Genomic DNA, 18,623 nt, shown 5'->3' on the forward strand with positions numbered 1-18,623 from the left:
TTTTTCCGAAAAATCGGCCGCATCCGATTCGAAGTGAGAAAACTAATTATTTTCTAGAAAGAACGACGGAGCCTCCACTTATAATAAGAGAAGAGAAAAGAAAGGAATACATTAATAGAGAAAGAACAAGTTCGTGCCACTTCAGTCATCATCTCTCGAAGTCAAAAGGCAGCATTTCTTCCCCCTCCTCGATTTTGTTTTGTTCTTTTGTCCACCAGAAGCACTCCCAATGCCTCCAATCTCCAAACCCTAACCACACAATTTCTAAAGCTCGAGGCACCGCCGCCCTCCACCTCGGTGATTCCTGTCTCCCTCACGCCCAAAGACTTTCTCCACTTCCTCCACTCCTCTCTCTCTCTCTCTCACCAATCCGTTGTAATAAATGACCAAAGTGATCCCCTTATGACTACCTCCGTACCAACCCCTTCCCCTACGCCTCCTCCTTCGATCCCCAGAGAACCCCCAGGGGAGACGGATCAGCCCGCGGCGGAGGCAAAGGATGGCGCCGGCGCTGGCGTCGGAGGCGCCAGAGAGGGTAGGGTTTCGGAGGGCGATATGGATGTCGAGGTGGAAGGCGGAGTAGAGAAGAAGGCCAACGAAGGAGATCACGCGATGGACGGCGGAGACGCGCCACCGCCGGCGCCTGCGACTGTGTTCCGGATTCGTCTTAAGCAGCCTCCGTCCAGCCTTCGGCATAAGATGAGCGTTCCGGAGCTCTGCCGCAACTTCAGGTTCCTTACCCCTTAAAAACTTTCTATATGTTCTTAATCTGGGAGATACAAGATTCGTGTGAAGTGCTTGGAAGCTTTTTTTGTCAAGAAGAACTGTGTTCTTGGGGGGTTTACGGTGGAAGTTTCTACATATATAAATATGTTGACATAAGTGTGTATATGTAGATATATATTTCTTTTGTCAGTTTTGTTGGGATTTAAACATGCAAGTGTTGCTGCACGCCTGAAGCTCTAATCTTTACTTTGGTTTTGTTGGCAGCGCAGTTGCCTGGTGCGGGAAGCTGAATGCTATTGCTTGTGCATCCGAGACATGCGCTAGAATACCAAGGTCGTTCTTTCCCAATGGAAGCAAATATCTTCCTTTTTCTGTTAACAATTATATTTTTAAATTTATTGCGTTATGCAGAACTACTTTGAATCGACTGTTTCCCTTCTGAATGGCCTAACATGACAGAATCCAGAATCAAGTAATCATCTAAAATTTGTTGTCTAGGATATACGAGAATTGGAAATTTTAGTTATCAGTGACTAAAAGGTTGTTTCCTTGTGTGTCACTTCTCCCTTAGAAATTCCAATCAATTGGTTTATAGTTTACCAATTAATAGTTGATTATTTATTGTCCAGTTTCTATCTACAATCTTTGATATTGTTCGCAACAGAATTTGTTTGTCTTATTACTCTGTAGCATACTTGGGACTATGGACTGCATAGGCAGGTTTATTGTTTTATTTGTCCCTGTATTTTCTCAGACATTTTGCAGTTAGTTGAAATTTATGTTGTCCCGTGAATTTCATCTAACATCACAATGTTTGTCTGTAGTATGATGAATTTGACATTTGTTCCTGTCATACACTTCTATGCATGTGCAAAACTTTGCTTAGAGTTGGATGGGGCCTAGACAAGGACCTTTTGACACCAATAGGAGCTGTTTATCTGACTACAATATTTGGTTAGGCTGGCTGCTAATAGCAATGGCTGGACCATCCCTTGTTGGCCTTGTACCAGTGACACAAAGCTGCAGACAGCAGGCCCTGACTCCAATTTTTATCAAAGATAATAAGAGGATTGATTTGGGCAGCTTACTCTCTGATTTCCAAGCTCATATACTGTTCCTATGTGAATTAGAAGGGGAGAACAATCTAACTTCAGTAAGGCTCCTCATTGGGAGTTTGTCTTCTTTGAGAGAAGTGCCCCAAAGATAGAGGAGAGAGAGAGAGAGGGTAATTAAATTTTTTAATGCTATAATGAAAATAGCAAGTCTTATGGCATGGCATAGTAGCCTAAGATGCATTTTTTTTTATACTTAGCATAGCAAAAGGCCTAGATACCCTTGGAATAGTTGCTTCCGGTCTCCTTTTTTGCCTTAGCCAAACCTCAAGTGAGCATCCTTGGGCTATGCAAACACCTGAAGGATGGTTTGTAAATCCCAACAAGGCTGTCTGCCTCCTATTCGTGGTCATATAAGGGTTGGATAGCCCATGCATTTGTCGGAGGAGTCTTTTGGGCATTGTTATCATATTCGGTTTTGACCTTCATCTTTCTTAAGGTCTTTTTTGTTTTTTATGTAGGGGGGTTGTTCTCCAGTCTAGATTGGACTTGTTTCTAAGTTAGTAAGATGCTGGAATTTTGCAGAAGCTTTGACGTGAGAGTTATTTCAACTAAAGAGTTTAGCTCAAATCTTTAGCAAACTTTGGCCCATCTTTAGGACTCCAAGTAGGACTTCTTTAAAATACGACATTGGCTGCAGATGAGGCTCTTGGATCCACCAAAGTATCCAGCCAAGCTGTAAATTGTCTACCCCATGAAAGGGCCTATGTCCTTCTCTGAAGTAGCCTGCCATGATGATGTCTTAGCTAGCCACCTTAGGCTGAACTCCTTTAGATCTTTGTGGCTTATCTTGAGTTTGAGTCCTTGTACAGCGTCGTGTGTGGTCTGGTTCTATGTTGATGTCAAACATCATAAAAAAAATGCTGGAAGCCTACATAAGTTGTCTCAAGTGGCGTTAAGGTGAACCAAATTGTTTTTGAGCCTTTCTGATACCTAGGTTTGGATGTGTCCTGGCTAAACCTTCAGTGATTTATATTGTTTTGCTTCTTTAAATTACCTTGATTTATATTCAGATGATTAGTTTTAATTTGTCAAATTATATACATATAGACATTAACCTGTTTCTTAACACAATTTGTACTGTTTAGTATTTAACCTAGAGATATACTTTGACATTTCGAGTTATTTTACATCAGCTTACCATCTATTCTGTCATTTTCAGTTCTAATACAAATCCTCCATTTTGGATTCCAATACACATAATCAACCCTGAGCGACCAACAGAATGTGCTGTTTTTAATGTCAAAGCAGGTAAATGATGCTAGCACTCAGTAGTTTAAGTGTCGGTAATGTTTAATCATGGTTCAAAACAATGACATGGAAGGATCAATCTTATTACCATTCTTTTCAAACTTTTAGCTTCACTTTTGTTTTAACTTATGGAAAGGCTTGCTTGTCTGGCCTTGTGATTTAGTCTGCTTTATATGAATTCTATCTAGCCCGATGAAATATGTATCCTTTTAGATTTATGGTATCTATTCACATTTGTTAATCATGTTTAAGTTGAACTCGAGTCCTTAAACATATTGCTTGCTTCTTTCGTTATCCTGAAGGCATTCTAAAGGATGTACTAGCTTTTTAGATACATATATTTTAGAAATTACAATTAAATAGTGAAGATTTATATGTAACAATTTATAAGAACTTTTAAAGAGCTTGTTTCTTATTTCTTCCCATTCTTTTTGAAAATTTGAATTCAGTTGTCCATCCTCCTTTTCCTCTTAAAAGAATACTTTCTGGTTAAATTTCAAATGTAATTGTATCTTTCCTTTTTTGTCAACATACCGACCAACTGTCCAGGGAATTCAAGGTGCTAAGATGGTTGGCGTTTGGTTGGAAAGCATACTGATAAACTGTCTCCGTGTTTCTTTTCTTTTTTCACCATTCTATAATCTTGAGAAAATTTGGTTGGTTGATAGTTCTTATGCTTTCATTTCTTCAGTAGGACAAGCAGGCTATTGCACCTACAATCAGAGATTGAAATAAATCCCTAAAAAAGTACCTTTTGGAGGATCTAAGAAAAGATCAAACAATGCTAGGAAATCACATGTTATCGCATTTAGACATAATGAAGAATGAAACATGTCTTTCAGAGTAATTTCAAATAGAAGATCAATTTCAGAGTAACTCAACCACTTGTAGGGCCTTGTTTGAGGTTTTGCCTTCCTTTGCTCCATTATTGTCATGGGACAAAAGAGGGACTTTTACATATCATTGTCCTGATCTTGCTTGATGGGATTCCTAACCCATTGCTTGATGAGTTTGATGACTTTGAACCACTGACACAAGATGCTGAGGTCCAAGTTAGTATATTTGTTCCATTTAGCCCTATAATCCAACTGAAATCTTCTTCTAGATCAAATTTGGGATTAAACTGGGGTGTCATGTTCTCACTCACTCAAGGGTTGACATCCTCGTAAAAAAACCCTAGTGTGGTGTACATGCAACCTAGATCGGTGGTGTTCCCATGCAGTTCTGTCTCTAGTTCCATCTGTAGATAGTCTTTTCCTACCTAAGCCCCTCATCATACTTAAGACCAGGGTTTGCCGTACCGAGCCGTACCGCCCGGTACGGGCGGTACGTACCGGTCCGACAAGTTGTCGGTACGCGGACCGCCCTGTACCGGTCTGCACTGTAGCAGTGCTACAGTAACACTGTAGCGCACTGTAGTAGTGCTACAGTGCTCGGTACACCTCGGTGTACCGGTCGGTACACCCGTACCGTACCGTACCAAGCACGAGTCGAAACGCCGGTACGGTACGGTACGGCGAACCTTGCTTAAGACTATGTCTAATCTAACACATTTGTGTGACCCAACACGATGAGATTATTGACTTATGAATTTGATGAGTTTGAACAACGTACACAAATTGTTTTAAGCCTTGGTTGATGGTAGTAGACCCATTTATCCTTTCACGCTAACTCAAACACGTCCCGCTTCCAATGTGGGAGTCTAAGATTAAGCCTTACAATGGTGCACACAAGCCCCACAAAATTTCGGTAGTGTAGAATTTGAAAAAATAACTCTAGAAATTTCATAGGATCTGCATAATGAGAATCTGGTCTTGGCATATTAATAGAATTTGTACCTAGACAAAAAGTATTTGTAAGCAAAGGAATGGATATATTTGGAAGTTCGTGGAGAAAATGAAAGCATATGTATATGGTTTATGCTTCTGGAATGCTTGACTTAAAATGAGTGAGGCTCATTGCCATGTGGATGATATGCTGATACAGACTTGTACTACACGTGAGGTGATAATCAAACCTTGATAACTTCAGTTTTCAAGGATGCTGACTTTCATGTGGGTGCCACAAGATGGAACTAACCTTAACAAGCCAAGACCTTTATGCCTTTACACCAAATAGAGAAAATATCTAAAATAAACTGCAAATGAAGAAATTATGCTTCATTATCTATTGTATCAGTCGTTACAAGTACTGATGTCGATCCTTTTAATTGATGGATATTGAGAAACTTAAATGTATGTCTGCACGTATTGAAATTTTATTGGTCATTACTCTTCCCTCGTGATTGTTATACTATTTTGTCTTATTCGGAAGCTCTTTTCTCTCACTTTTATGATAATGCAAAAATTTTGTAAAATGGGGTCTCTCTCTGGTCCTGCATCATGTTGATTTTCTTTATTAATGCAAAACTGGTTGATCTAGACAATGCTAGTGATTGATCATTGGTGTGACCCATTGTTTGTGTTTAAAGGGTAGTTGATTAAAGTTCCCATAGAACCTTTGTGATTAAAGTTGTTTGTGTGACCCGTTGGAACACAAGGCTTCTTGCTTTGATGCAGCTGCATATGTTTATATCTTTTCCTTTTTGATTGTTTTCTAGATTTATTCAGATGTATATAGAAGTTATGGGTTATGTTTTATTTGCTTCCTTGGGCATCAATTTTATTGAAATTGCATATTGGAAGCTAAAATGACACTATAATGTTTGGGCTCTGTTACAACTAAATATCAAATTATTTGATTGAATAGATAATTTCTCTATTTTGGCATTTAATCATAATAGTTATATTGCCTGCCGACAGATTCTCCACGCGATACGATTCAGTTTATTGAATGGTCTCCTAGGTCCTGTCCTCGTGCTTTACTGGTGGCAAATTTTCATGGGAGGATAACAATTTGGACTCAGCCTTCTCATGTGAGGATCTAGACCAGCAGTAATATTGTGCTATATCTTTGATTACTTATTGAATATAGAATCAAAGAGTCATTTCACAAAGACATCCAGTTTCTGCTATATTCCTTTTATAATTAATTCAATGTGTTCAATAGAAATCGTCTATATTGCAACAAATGAAATCAGATTTTGCTGTATCTGCAGAAATCTTACATACTTTTTATTATTGTAAGAAGAAATTTGGGAATGAAGGTCTTGGTCCTTGGTGTATTATTCATTTATTACCTTAGGCTTCTCGGTTTTTTGTTGCTGAACTTTTATTTTCTTTTATTAATGTTCCTTTACATAAAGTTCTTTCTACACTTGATATAGGGCCCTGCCAATCTTGTACGAGATGCCAGTTGTTGGAATTGTGAATATGAGTGGAGACAAGATCTTGCTGTTGTAACCAAATGGTTGTCGGGCATGAATTCGGTGCGTCTCAAATGTTCTCCTCTGGCTGTTATGAATTTTAATTGTGACCCTGGTTCATTTTCCATTGATGTGATTAGCTGCTATGATCTTGCAATATGGATCACAATTTGTCATCTTTGTTATAGTTTCTTGTGGGTCAATGATCATAGCAAATATTTTCCTGGGAACATTTAATCTGTATCTCTAGGCTTTTAAGTGGTACATGCTTTTCTGGAAATTCTTGGAAAAAGTGGGCCATTTCTATTGCATCCTGTCAACCATTTTTGTTCTTCATATATAATTTCCCTTCTCAAGATCCATATGACAGTGTCAGCAGAAGATAGACATCTTACATAATTCCCCAGCTTAGAAGCATCTCGGAGAAAGATCTAAGAAGAATTTATGATAGGTCATTCCTTGCAGTTCCTGGTTCCTTTGGGAAGAATGAAACAAGCAAGCAAATAGTTGGGATATCATTTTTTTTTTTTTTTGTTGAAACTTGATCCATCTTTTTTGTTGTTGAAACCACCTGCATAACCCGTATGGTTATTGAGATAGATCAGTTTGACATAGAATAGGATGATATATAAGCCTTCTCTTGACAAATTTGATTTGCCTACATGTTCAGAACACAATAAGTTGAATATTATTGTGTTAATAATATCATAATGACCAGACATATCATGTCATGGCACATGCTGGCTGCATGACATGTGCATCAGTGCATGTACCATTTCAAGTAGACATGACTTATTGATCTTCTTGATCTTTTTTTCTTGTTCTGATTGAACATAACAATAGGATAGCATCTTGCAATAATAAACGTTTTGGTGCTATAGTTACATGAATTCATACTCTTACCATTGTTTTCAATTTTGATATTGGATATATGGTTTATGATGCATCCTGATTCTTTGCTGTTGAGATTTTTTGCATTAGCTATACCTGCATTTTACATTTAGGAGATATGATGACAACATTAAGGATTTTTTTTTCTGGATTAAATTTTCTTTTTATTTTGTGTGATTAGTTAAATGAATCCCATTGTAAATAATTTCTGAAAACTGATTTATCTGCTTAGTTTGTCTAAGTGATGCTTCTTAGTTTCAGTATGGATCAATTCCTTCAAACTCAAGTACCTTGGCTAGCACGAAGACGACCTTCGAGGAAAAGTTCCTTTTGCAGCAATCTCAAACTTCAGGTTACAATTATAAGCATGATTTTTTTTAAAAAAAATTTTGGGAGTCCATCTTACATGCTCTCTTTATTGCAGTGAGGTGGCCACCTTTTCTCTGTGTTTGCTCAGTTTTTTCGTCTGGATCTGTTGAACTTCACTGGGGGCAGTGGCCTCCTGCACAAAATGATGCAGCACCAAGATGGTTTCAAACAAGTAAGGGGCTGCTAGGAGCTGGACCTAGTGGTATAATGGCTGCTGATGTTATTATCACAGATTCTGGAATTATGCATGTGGCTGGTGTCCCACTTGTAAATCCATCTACGGTTGTTGTTTGGGAGGTTATGCCGGGCCCTGGAAATGGTTTTCAAGCAACGACAAAGATTACCGTGGGGTGTGCTATTCCGCCATCTCTAAACCCTCCTTCTTGGGCAGGGTTTGCACCTTTTGCTGCATACTTATTTAGTTTGCAGGAACACTTCATTTCTGAAGAAAAGCAAGGAAGAAAGCTGACAGAGCATGAGATCAATGACGTTGCATCATTTCACTGTTCACCTGTTTCAAACTTTTCTGCTTATGTGAGTCCTGAGGCTGCTGCTCAGTCTGCCGCAACTACAACGTGGGGTTCTGGAGTTACTGCAGTTGCTTTTGATCCCACCCGGGGAGGATCTGTCATTACTGTCGTCATTGTTGAAGGTAATCCCCTATTACTCATTATAGTTAAATGCAGAAACAAAAGATGGTTCCATAGAATGATCGAAATCTTTTAATGTAATATATCACAAAAAAGTTTTTGCAATAAATGACTATGATTCCACTGTGAACCAACAATGACTACAAGTCATGCTCATCTGTGTGCATGATAACAATGACCAAGGTATGTTATCTCATTCTGATTTGATTGTCTGCTTTAAGAGAGAATTTGGTTTTTCTTGGATCTTTGTATTCTTTTTCTGTTCGTGTGGTTTAAGTGGGCAATTTTGTAGTCTAAAGACTCTAAACATCCTTGTCTCTTATTAATTTGTCTACATTTTCTGTCCGTTCAATAAATGATTTCATTGTAGGGCAGTACATGTCTCCTTATGATCCGGATGAAGGGCCTTCAATTACAGGATGGAGGGTTCAGTGTTGGGAATCTTCGCTTCAGCCTGTTGTACTTCATCCAATATTTGGAAACCCTGCTTCCAGTTTTGGCGGGCAACCTCCTGTGCAGACAGTGTGGTTAACTAAAGTTAATAAAAGCATTGCACCAACAGATGATTTTAGAAATCCTCAAGCTTATTTATCCAAGCCGGTGATATCTGATGAACTTAACTCATCAGACTGTAGTGTTGAGAGGACAAACCGACTCAGTTTTGATCCCTATGATTTGCCAAATGATGTTAGGCAGCTAGCTCGAATAGTGTATTCTGCTCATGGTGGCGAAGTTTCTGTTGCCTTTCTTAGGGGAGGAGTGCACGTCTTTTCTGGTGCAAACTTCAATCCTGTTAGTAGTTTTCATATAAATGTTGGTTCAACCATTGCTGCCCCTGCCTTCTCATCTACGAGTTGCTGCTTAGCCTCTGTTTGGCATGACTCATTCAAGGGCCGGACGATACTGAAAATAATTCGTGTTCTTCCCCCTGCTATTCCTAACTCACAATCAAAAGTCAACTCAGCTATTTGGGAACGAGCTATTGCTGACAGGTAAACAATGCAGTTTCTTTCCTCTTTCTCTTAGTTGTTCTTTGGTTTATATTTTTTTGTTTTATTTGTAACTTTATCGTTTGCAGGTTTTGGTGGAGCCTTATGGTCGGAGTTGATTGGTGGGATGCCGTTGGCTGTACACAAAGTGCTGCTGAGGACGGTATTGGTAAGAAGGTTCTATTTCCTCTATGTAGTGTAATAATGCAATAAATGTTCACAATTTTTTTAGTGATTAATCTTCAGTAACAGCCCTATGATGTATCTTCCACATTTTAGCATCGCTTAATAGTGTGATTGCTGTCTTGGATGCGGACTTCCATTCTCTTCCATCTACTCAACACAGGCAACAACATGGTCCTGTATGTATGACTTTCTTTGCCATAATTAGATTTTACTTTCTAATGACATTCTACAGGTGATATGATTAGTTAATATCTTGTTCTCAAATTATTTTCTCTTGCTGTGGGGATACTTATTATAGGTTGTGTGCAAATCTGTAGATGTATAAAACCCTTCAAACAATTTAATGCCAGGCTGAGCCAGTTGGATCTTTAGAGGTCTTGACTTAATCCAAATTAAACTAAGTAAACCAAAAGAATTTTAGCTTCCACCAAGTTTTGTATCCAGCAATATCATCATCTTTTTCCTCTCCCCTTTACTTGCTCCTGAATTTACCTCTCACTCACTGCAGTCATCATCTCCTACCTTGGACACTGTTTCTCTTTCGATTATGATGTTTAACAGCTATGCTCGTCCTGGTTTTTTCATAGCATTGCCTTGAAACCTAGTATTTGGTTTGTTGTTCTCATCTAGATCCAATTGTTACATGGACTTCCATTCTGCCAGTATGAATAGCATCATATCCATATTCATGTGATATTTCTTTTGCTTTTGAGAGAATTGATTTATGAAACACTAGGACTTAGAATTTGATAATATAAATGTCAACCATGACAAACTTTTAATGATGGCTCAGTCTCATATCTTTAAGCAAGGTGGTCTGGTGAGAATCAATGTATTCAATATTACTCTTGCAAGCAAAGATACTATTCTGTGACTTAAATCCTGATCACAAAGAAGCTATCTCACGCGTGGCACCAAAACACCCTCATAGGAAGGGTCCAAGCCTCATACACAAGGCCGTATATTTTTAGTATTAATTTTATTTTTATTTTGGGCTTCTTATGAGTGTCATCTTTAAAATTTTTCATGATTACATTATTAAAGTAATAATCATACATATGTTATTATAATTATTTCTCTTATATGTTATAGTATCTCCAATTTTCTCTTAATTGTACAAACACTTCGTAGGTGTTATCATCTCTCTTGCCTGGATCCATGCAATAGTCTCCTTGCCTACCTGTTTTGAACTTTCTCTCTTTTAACACATTCTACTTAGATATTAAAGCCATTAGAGTAGCTGAAATGCCTATTTGTCATCTATTTCAGGAGTCGTATATCATATATCTGATACACTTTTTTCTTTGTAAATGTTCATATTTTTGTGTGTGCTTGATTTGGAAACAGTTAAAATTTAGTCTTTGCCACTTCTTTCTCTTTTAGTAACTATACAGCCTATGTAATATGTATGTCCATACAAGGGATAGCATCATTCCTAGAAGCAGGTCTTCTGGTATGTGGGAGGACCTAACAAATCTACTTGTTAATTTTGTTTAAAGTTTTTGTTGTAAGGCCTGTGGATTACCATTCTGAGATATTTCAAGGATAAAGAAAGAACCTATAAACTCTAAAACCAAGGCAACCCTAAATTATAGTTTAGTTGTCGTTGTGTACGTCAATCATGCTATCAACTGTCTTCTTCTTAATGGTTTAATTTCTTTGTAGGCTCATTTTTATTATTTCAAGATGTGAAATGTTCTTTGATATTCCAATCCAAGACCTAATATGCCATCTCTTTTCTTTACAGAATCTTGATAGGATAAAATGTCGGCTTTTGGAAGGTACAAATGCTCAAGATGTTAGAGCACTTGTTTTGGACATGCAAGCAAGATTGTTATTGGACATGTTGGGTAAGGGAATAGAATCTGCCCTTATAAATCCTGCGACTTTGTTAGCTGAGCCTTGGCAAGCTTCCAGTGAGACGTTATCTGGCATTGATGCTGACAAAATGGTTGTTGAGCAAGCTTTGGTTCCATGCATACAGGTTTTTCTGTTGTCTTTTTTTATCTCTGTATGCTTTCATTAAGATTATGGTTTTGCTAGTTAGGCATTGCCAAAAAAATGCGATTGAAAACTACTATTACAAGTTTTAGTGTCCTGATTATTTGTGAACAGTGATTTTGTGATTTAGCCTGGTATCTTTTTCTTCCTAGATTCAACAATAAACAACAGAATTTACTTCAACTCTTTTGGTCGTTTTTGCCAAGCACCCATTCTGTAACCCAGCATCTACTCTGTAAAGATCTTTGTCCCATTTGTTGTAAATATTATTCTCTCGTCCAACTTGCCCAACCTCTTTCATGCAAGTTAGAGGCCTACTTGAAAGGATATTATGTTATGCATGCATATGCAGAGTTGTAAGGTTAGTTTTTATTGTTTCATAATTGTGCAGATTATAGTTGTTCGTTTACTCTAAACCTTAAAAGATAGATGTAGCACTTGTAATAGCGGCTGAGCACATAAGGGATATTGACATTTAAGGATGACATGGAGTGTCAGTATGCAAGTACATGCCAAGTTTTGGAAAAATTCTGAAAACTGCTCAGTACAAGATGGTACATGCCTTGTACCAGATGTACTGTCCGGTCTACCCTGGTCCATGTACCAGTAGGTTGTCGAACCAGTAAACACAACACATACGAAGGTGGTATTGCGAATCTTGCTTCAGGGTACAATCAATCTGCCACCAACATTTTGATGTTCTCTTCACTGCAAAATGCTCATTAAATAGAATATTTAAGTCACAGCAGCAATAACCATGACTAGGTTGGGATTCTGTAAATGCTGGCAAATGTATATTTTACATAAACTGACACTTTTTTAACTTTAAGATTTTATGAGTAGGTTAAAAACATCCAATATTGGAGTAAGACTTGCCAAGGAAGTATTTATTGTAATGAGAATTTTTCTGCTGTTGTGGTGAAAACATCTTTCTCTTTTTTTAATTATTTTATCTAATTATAATGTGCAGTTAATGACTATGCATAATGTGTGTCCCAAAACCATTAATATCATTTTATTACTCAGACTAGTCATGCTTAATTTTATTTACATTGTTTTTGTGTTTACATGTAAAAGACTTGTTAAAATTTCTGCACATGCTGTTCTTATGCCATTATATTCTCCAGGCGTACGTTGATGCCGTCCTTGATCTAGCCTCCCATTTCATCACCCGGTTGCGTCGTTATGCTAGTTTTTGCCGTACTTTGGCTAGTCATGCTGTTGGAGCATCTTCTGGTGCAAGCAGTGCACGCAATCTGGTGGCAAGTCCTACCCACAGTTCTGTATCACCATCTACAAGTCAGGGTTGGTATTCTACATTTATTAATATAGTTGATTTACTGGAGGATATTAGTAAACATTGAAGTGTTATGAAACTAGCTGCAGACCTTTTAGTCATTTGCATCTAGCAGTAATTCAACCATGAAGTTGAAAATTTGAAGTCCAAATGCAACAGAAAATTTGAAGTCCAAATACAACAGGAATGCAATTGATTACATCCAGATGTCAACTTGCCTGTAAGGGCATGGATGCACATTGTTGCTCTTCGAATGCAATTGATTTTGTTGTGAATGGTATTTCCTTTTGTGGTGAGATTGCCTTGTCCTATTGAGGCCCCCTAGTGATATTTCCTTACTCTGATACATGTCTCATTGTGCTGAGCTTTTGAATCAACACATATTGGTGTGCGACTGTTTTCACTAGCACTGGCATACTTCATACAGGTTGAGTTATGTACCTTGCTGGTGATGCAAATGGTGCATATTATCAATTTAGTCAGTGATATGAATAACCGAGTTTCATGATTTGGTTATTGTATCTAGTTGGCATTATTTATAATGTGTGATTATCACGCATGCAATGGTTGATTATTTCACTTGCATTATCCATAAATAGAGCATGTGTTTTAGGATGGCCAGCAATACTTCCATGAACTTTCTATATGTCAGTGTCTAGAGCAACTAGGATATTTTTTTCTTTTCTTTGGACATGTACAATACTGTTTTAGATGATCTGAGGCTTCTACTGGATGGTGAATTACATTTATTTTGTTTTATAACTATTTGCATCTAGCTGCAATTCATGAGGGGAAAATTCCACTGTTTCTGCAGGATTCTGCTAGTTGGAAAGCAATTCTTTTGATGGATGTATTTATATCTTTATAAACCATATGTTGCTTTTGCAGATTGTGTGAAGATATGTTCATTTGTTTTTTTGGTCTTTGATGAGATATCAAGAAACAGATATTATCTTCTTGTTAAAGAACTTCTGCATCTTGTTTTGATGTGTATTTTAGGTTCCCAGAGTGGTGTTTCTAGTGCAAATGGAAATTCTCAAATGCAAGCATGGGTTCAGGGTGCCATTGCTAAAATTAGTAATAATGCTGATGGAGGTTCCTCAACTTCACAAAATCCAATTAGTGGGCCAGCTTCCTTCACGCCCATTAGCATCAACACAGGGACTTTTCCTGGAACACCTGCTGTGAGGCTTATTGGAGATTGTCATTTTCTTCACAAGTTATGTCAGTTGTTGCTTTTTTGTCTAATATTCCGCCGTAGACAATCACCACGCTTTATTGGAAGCATTCAGAAGAATCCAGATTCTATCTTGCAGAAAGTGCAACCTGCTTCTAATGGAAAAGTAGAGGAGACCAGTGCAGTCTCCCGACCAACTCTAGGAGTTGCAAAAACAGAAGAAGGCCAGCCAGTTAGGACTGGACAATTGACTGTTGGAGCAAAAGGGCTTGAAGAAGGTCCCATCAGCAAGTCTGTAAGATTTGGTTCTGGCAATGCAGGGCAAGGGTATACATCGGAGGAGGTACATATAAGTTTGTATACATATTGCATGTTGGGTCTTTGAAACAGTTCGAATCATTTACCATCTAGATTGATAACATGTCTACATGTGCTTGCTACTAGTACTATATTTAAATAATGTTAACATGTTGCTGCTGGAGTTAAATTGTCCCTCATGTTGCAAGAATCAAAATGACCTGTTGAATTTCTCCATGCACCCACCACATGGGGCAGAACTAGGAAGCAGCTACTTAAACTGCAATTGTACTTAATCCCTGTTGAAGCAAGTGTTTGAGACATAAACTGTCCTCTGATGATTTCCATTCCACCTTCATTTTCCAACCATAATTTTTTACTTAAAACATGAATTGGGATATGTGCAATATGCACATTTTGAGACATGGGTTGGTAATATGGCTGAGTATAGTCTAAAGAAAGGGATTACATTGAGTGCATTGTAAACTTGGAACGAGATATTGAAGTAATAGCTGATGCACAGTCCTCTTGTTGGTATAACTAGAGAATGGTAATTTTTGTATCAATGGATGCCCATATAACCATGTGATAGAAACATTGCAACTATCAACATCATTGCCAAAATGATTTGCTTCTTCAGTTTATGCTTTTTCTCTGCAATAATTGCAACAATTTCTTCAGCCAATGAACTAGTCAGTGTATAACTTGGACCATCTTGTTTGAGTTGTATAATGATTGCGGATTTCTTTGTTTCCATGACTGTGTATGTAGAATTCCAGCAATATCATATCTTCGAGGTTCTCGTTGTTAGTTTAGGCTGAATATAGTTTCTTAAGCAATTTCTATCTCTTTTTTTGGATCCTGCACCACCTATGTTGTTGATTTAAATAGAATGAATTATCTTTTCATTATTTAATACTGTCAGAAAACATTTTTGGATCATCATTGATACTTTCGAGCTATTTTCTTATAAATCATAAGGATTGCTTTGCCAGAATCCATGTCTCAGCATGAAGAAGAAAGTATTATTCTGTAAGTACCAACACGCACCATATCACATTGCCTTCGTATGGTGGGACAAAATGTTATATTATCTTGGCCAGTGTAGGGTCGTGCTGACTTGCTTGACAAGGAACTGTATCTTGCGTGAAAGTTATTGGCATGCTCCTGTGCAATGAAACAACAATGCTTCATCAGATGTTTACTTTATTCCAGTTATATCTTCATGTAGAGAGAAGTCCACCATGTGTGTTTTCTTATTGTTGTACCTTCCTGCAGGTAAAGGTGCTCTTCCTGATTTTGGTAGATCTCTGTCGAAGAACAGCTGGTCTTCAGCACCCATTGCCTGCCTCTCAGGTTGGCGCCAACAATATAATCATACGTCTACACTACATTGATGGAAATTACACTGTGCTACCTGAAGTTGTGGAAGCATCACTTGGCCCACACATGCAGGTGTGTCATATATATGGGTACAAGGTTCAATTTTAGTGTTGCATCAGAAAAAAAGGTCCATATCTATGTTTCTGTTGTTTACTGGTGGTAGGTAGCACATACTTTTGTTGTAATATGTGATACAAATGTACTATATCTGTTAACCCTTAATTTCTTTCTCTGTTAATTTAAGGTCATGATTTTCTGCAAATACCAGAGTTGTCTTGTTCATTTGTAGAGTTCTCTGATAATATCTGTTACTTTTTTATTTTATGGTTTTTATACTAAACTGCTTTCTTAAGACTACTGAAGTATATACAATTTCAACATGCAGAATATGCCTCGTCCCAGAGGGGCTGATGCTGCTGGGCTTTTACTCCGAGAGTTAGAATTACACCCTCCAGCTGAGGACTGGCATAGACGAAATATGTTCGGTGGTCCCTGGTCAGATCCAGAAGATCTTCGTCCTTTGGATAACAAAATGAAGTCTAAGCTAGGAGGCTCTTTAAGCTCCCCTATATCAAAATTAGTAGAAGATCAGGATGACCTTTCTGGAGTCCAAGGCCTCTGGCCAAGGAAGCGCAGGTTCTCCGAGAGGGATGCAGCTTTTGGCTTGAAAACTTCTGTGGGCCTAGGATCTTATCTTGGCATTATGGGATCTCGAAGGGATGTTATCACAGCTGTATGGAAAACCGGTCTGGATGGAGTATGGTACAAGGTTTGTTTTACAGATACCTCGCCATGTCTTTTGCTTTTAGATTTCTTCGCCTATTTTATACTTAATGCTCAATTGGGTGACTATTAGACATGCTTTAACTTTATTTCTCCACCAGCTTAAATTGTCAATATTAGTTTTGATTACTGGAATAAGTTATGGTATCTTAGTTTTGCATAATTTGTTGCTTACCCATCATCCTGCAGCAAAATCCACCTATGGTCCCTTGTTTTCCAGAACTCTTGACTTCTGCAATCTTTCCATTTTGCATGTCACATTGCAAGCATAAATTGGTGCAATATATCAGTTCATTTTTTGTCGATGTTGTCACTATTTTTTGTGGGTATTTCATTCTTGCACTCAAGTTTAAAGTCTTACGGTTTAGATCTTTATTTCAGTGCATAAGATGTTTGCGACAAACTTGTGCATTTGCACAGCCTGGTGACCCTAATCCTTCTAACGAACGTGAAGCATGGTGGATCAGCCGCTGGTCTCATGGCTGTCCGATGTGTGGTGGTACGTGGGTTCGAGTCGTTTAGTCCCAGAAACTGTTCCTGCTTTTTGCTTCTTCTTTTTCTGGCTTTACGTATGCAGTAAAACTTTGTACATATGTGTAGCTCATATGTGATTATAACTTACATAACATATTCCCACAATAGATGGTGAAAATATCTGTGTAAATTAGATTTGTGTATCACGGAAAGGCAATGATGGAATCACAGGTTTGGACATGCCATTGACCCGACTGATCTAAATCAGATTTGTTTATCATGGAAAGTACCACGTTTTGTGGTTCACTCCAGTAAGTCACGTACATATATTATGCCGATGCTACCTCAATTTGGTTATTTTTCCATGATTCCATTTCTCATCAACATGGAATGTATGATACGGACCACTAATCTTTAGGGAAACTTTTTCTTGCACTTATTTCACATGGTGTCAATTAATATGATGTTGAATTTGTGCTTAGTTGATTGTCTTCTTGTTTCTTCTAAAGAAATTGTGATTATGCTTGAGCATTTTACCGGAAAAAAATTTTTCTATTGATTTTTTTATTGGATGGCATATTTGTTTTAATATCCTTTTAAACGATTTGATCATTATGTTATTTAAGAAATCTATAATTTTGATAATTAATTATTGTAATTAACAAAAAGATTAATCATCTTAGAATCATATCTTAAGAACTATTATTTTTTATTTTTGAGAAATCTATGATAATTAATTATTAATATTTTTGAATAGCATATATGTTCAAATTATTTTAGTAAAAGATTGGATATGTTTTGTGAAAATAGAAGAAAAGCACCCCAAATAAAACTAAATATGGAGCGCCATCCGATAAAAAAAAAAGGGGGTCGAATGTCCATTGTGTTTCGCAGAGATAATATATATTGAGTTTCTTGTATAGTTATTTGTTTTCTTTATCCGTTTTCTATGAATACTGATGTCCTCTAAGTGATTCTTAATTTACCATCTATGCCGTGACAGCCTCACAATCAGCCCCGTGATTGAAATTTCCATAGATGAAAATCATGACAATAAGAACTTTTTACTAAAAATATAAAAATAAAAGATAAAAAAATAATTTTTATATTTCAATTGGTGATAATGGATGATGACATCGTTAGGGGTTGTGGGGCGGGTTTTATGGATGAGAAAAATGACGATGATAGATGAGAGTTGTTCTGCATTTGGGTACGCAGATGCGGAGTGGCAAAAGGGTCGGTCGACATATGTATCAATGGCTCTTTCGTTGTCGGACAACTACATCAACACGATGCAGTTGCCGAGCGATGAAAGGACCGCTTGGCATCGACATTTGTATCAGCGTTGACGTAGAGCAACATCGCTCGATAACTGCATCCCATATATATATAAAGCAACGTCGTTCGACATTAACATTTTGATCGCTTGATAATTATGTTGACATCGATGTAGATGCAGAGCGATGTTGCTCGATAATTGCGTCAATGTCAATGCAGTTGCCGAACGCTAAAAGGGTCGCTAATACAGATGCTGAGTGACCCTTTTGTCGCTTTGCATTTGCATCGGTGTCCATGTAGTTGTGAGTGATGAAATGATCATTTAGCATTTGCATCAACAGTCCTTTTATTGCTCGACGTCAACGAGCATCGATGGTCCTTTCATTGCTCAACAATTGTATCTACGTATACAAATTGTTGAGAAAGGACCACCAATTGCTATAAAACAACTCTTA

General features: G+C 37.6%; 1 protein-coding gene across 2 annotated transcripts; it reads left to right on the plus strand.

The window, feature by feature from the left end:
• Window positions 1–113: 113 nt before the first annotated feature.
• Window positions 114–17,130, plus strand: LOC135619047 (mediator of RNA polymerase II transcription subunit 16-like). 2 transcript variants are annotated; one of them, XM_065120625.1, is made up of 16 exons: window positions 114–731; window positions 991–1,059; window positions 3,001–3,089; window positions 5,891–6,003; window positions 6,355–6,456; window positions 7,540–7,636; window positions 7,709–8,305; window positions 8,674–9,295; window positions 9,382–9,461; window positions 9,572–9,654; window positions 11,226–11,462; window positions 12,607–12,784; window positions 13,776–14,296; window positions 15,529–15,705; window positions 16,019–16,402; window positions 16,798–17,130. In XM_065120625.1, the coding sequence occupies exons 1-16, from the start codon at window positions 403–405 to the stop codon at window positions 16,936–16,938; spliced, it is 3,819 nt and encodes a 1,272-aa protein (XP_064976697.1). In that variant the 5' UTR covers window positions 114–402; the 3' UTR covers window positions 16,939–17,130. The 2 variants fall into 2 exon arrangements, with proteins under 2 accessions (XP_064976697.1, XP_064976698.1); XM_065120626.1 differs by having other exon boundaries at window positions 7,546–7,636.
• The last annotated feature ends 1,493 nt before the right edge of the window (window positions 17,131–18,623 follow it).

This window comes from Musa acuminata, chromosome BXJ2-8, assembly GCF_036884655.1.
Source record: "Musa acuminata AAA Group cultivar baxijiao chromosome BXJ2-8, Cavendish_Baxijiao_AAA, whole genome shotgun sequence".
Classification (NCBI taxonomy): Eukaryota; Viridiplantae; Streptophyta; class Magnoliopsida; order Zingiberales; family Musaceae; genus Musa; species Musa acuminata.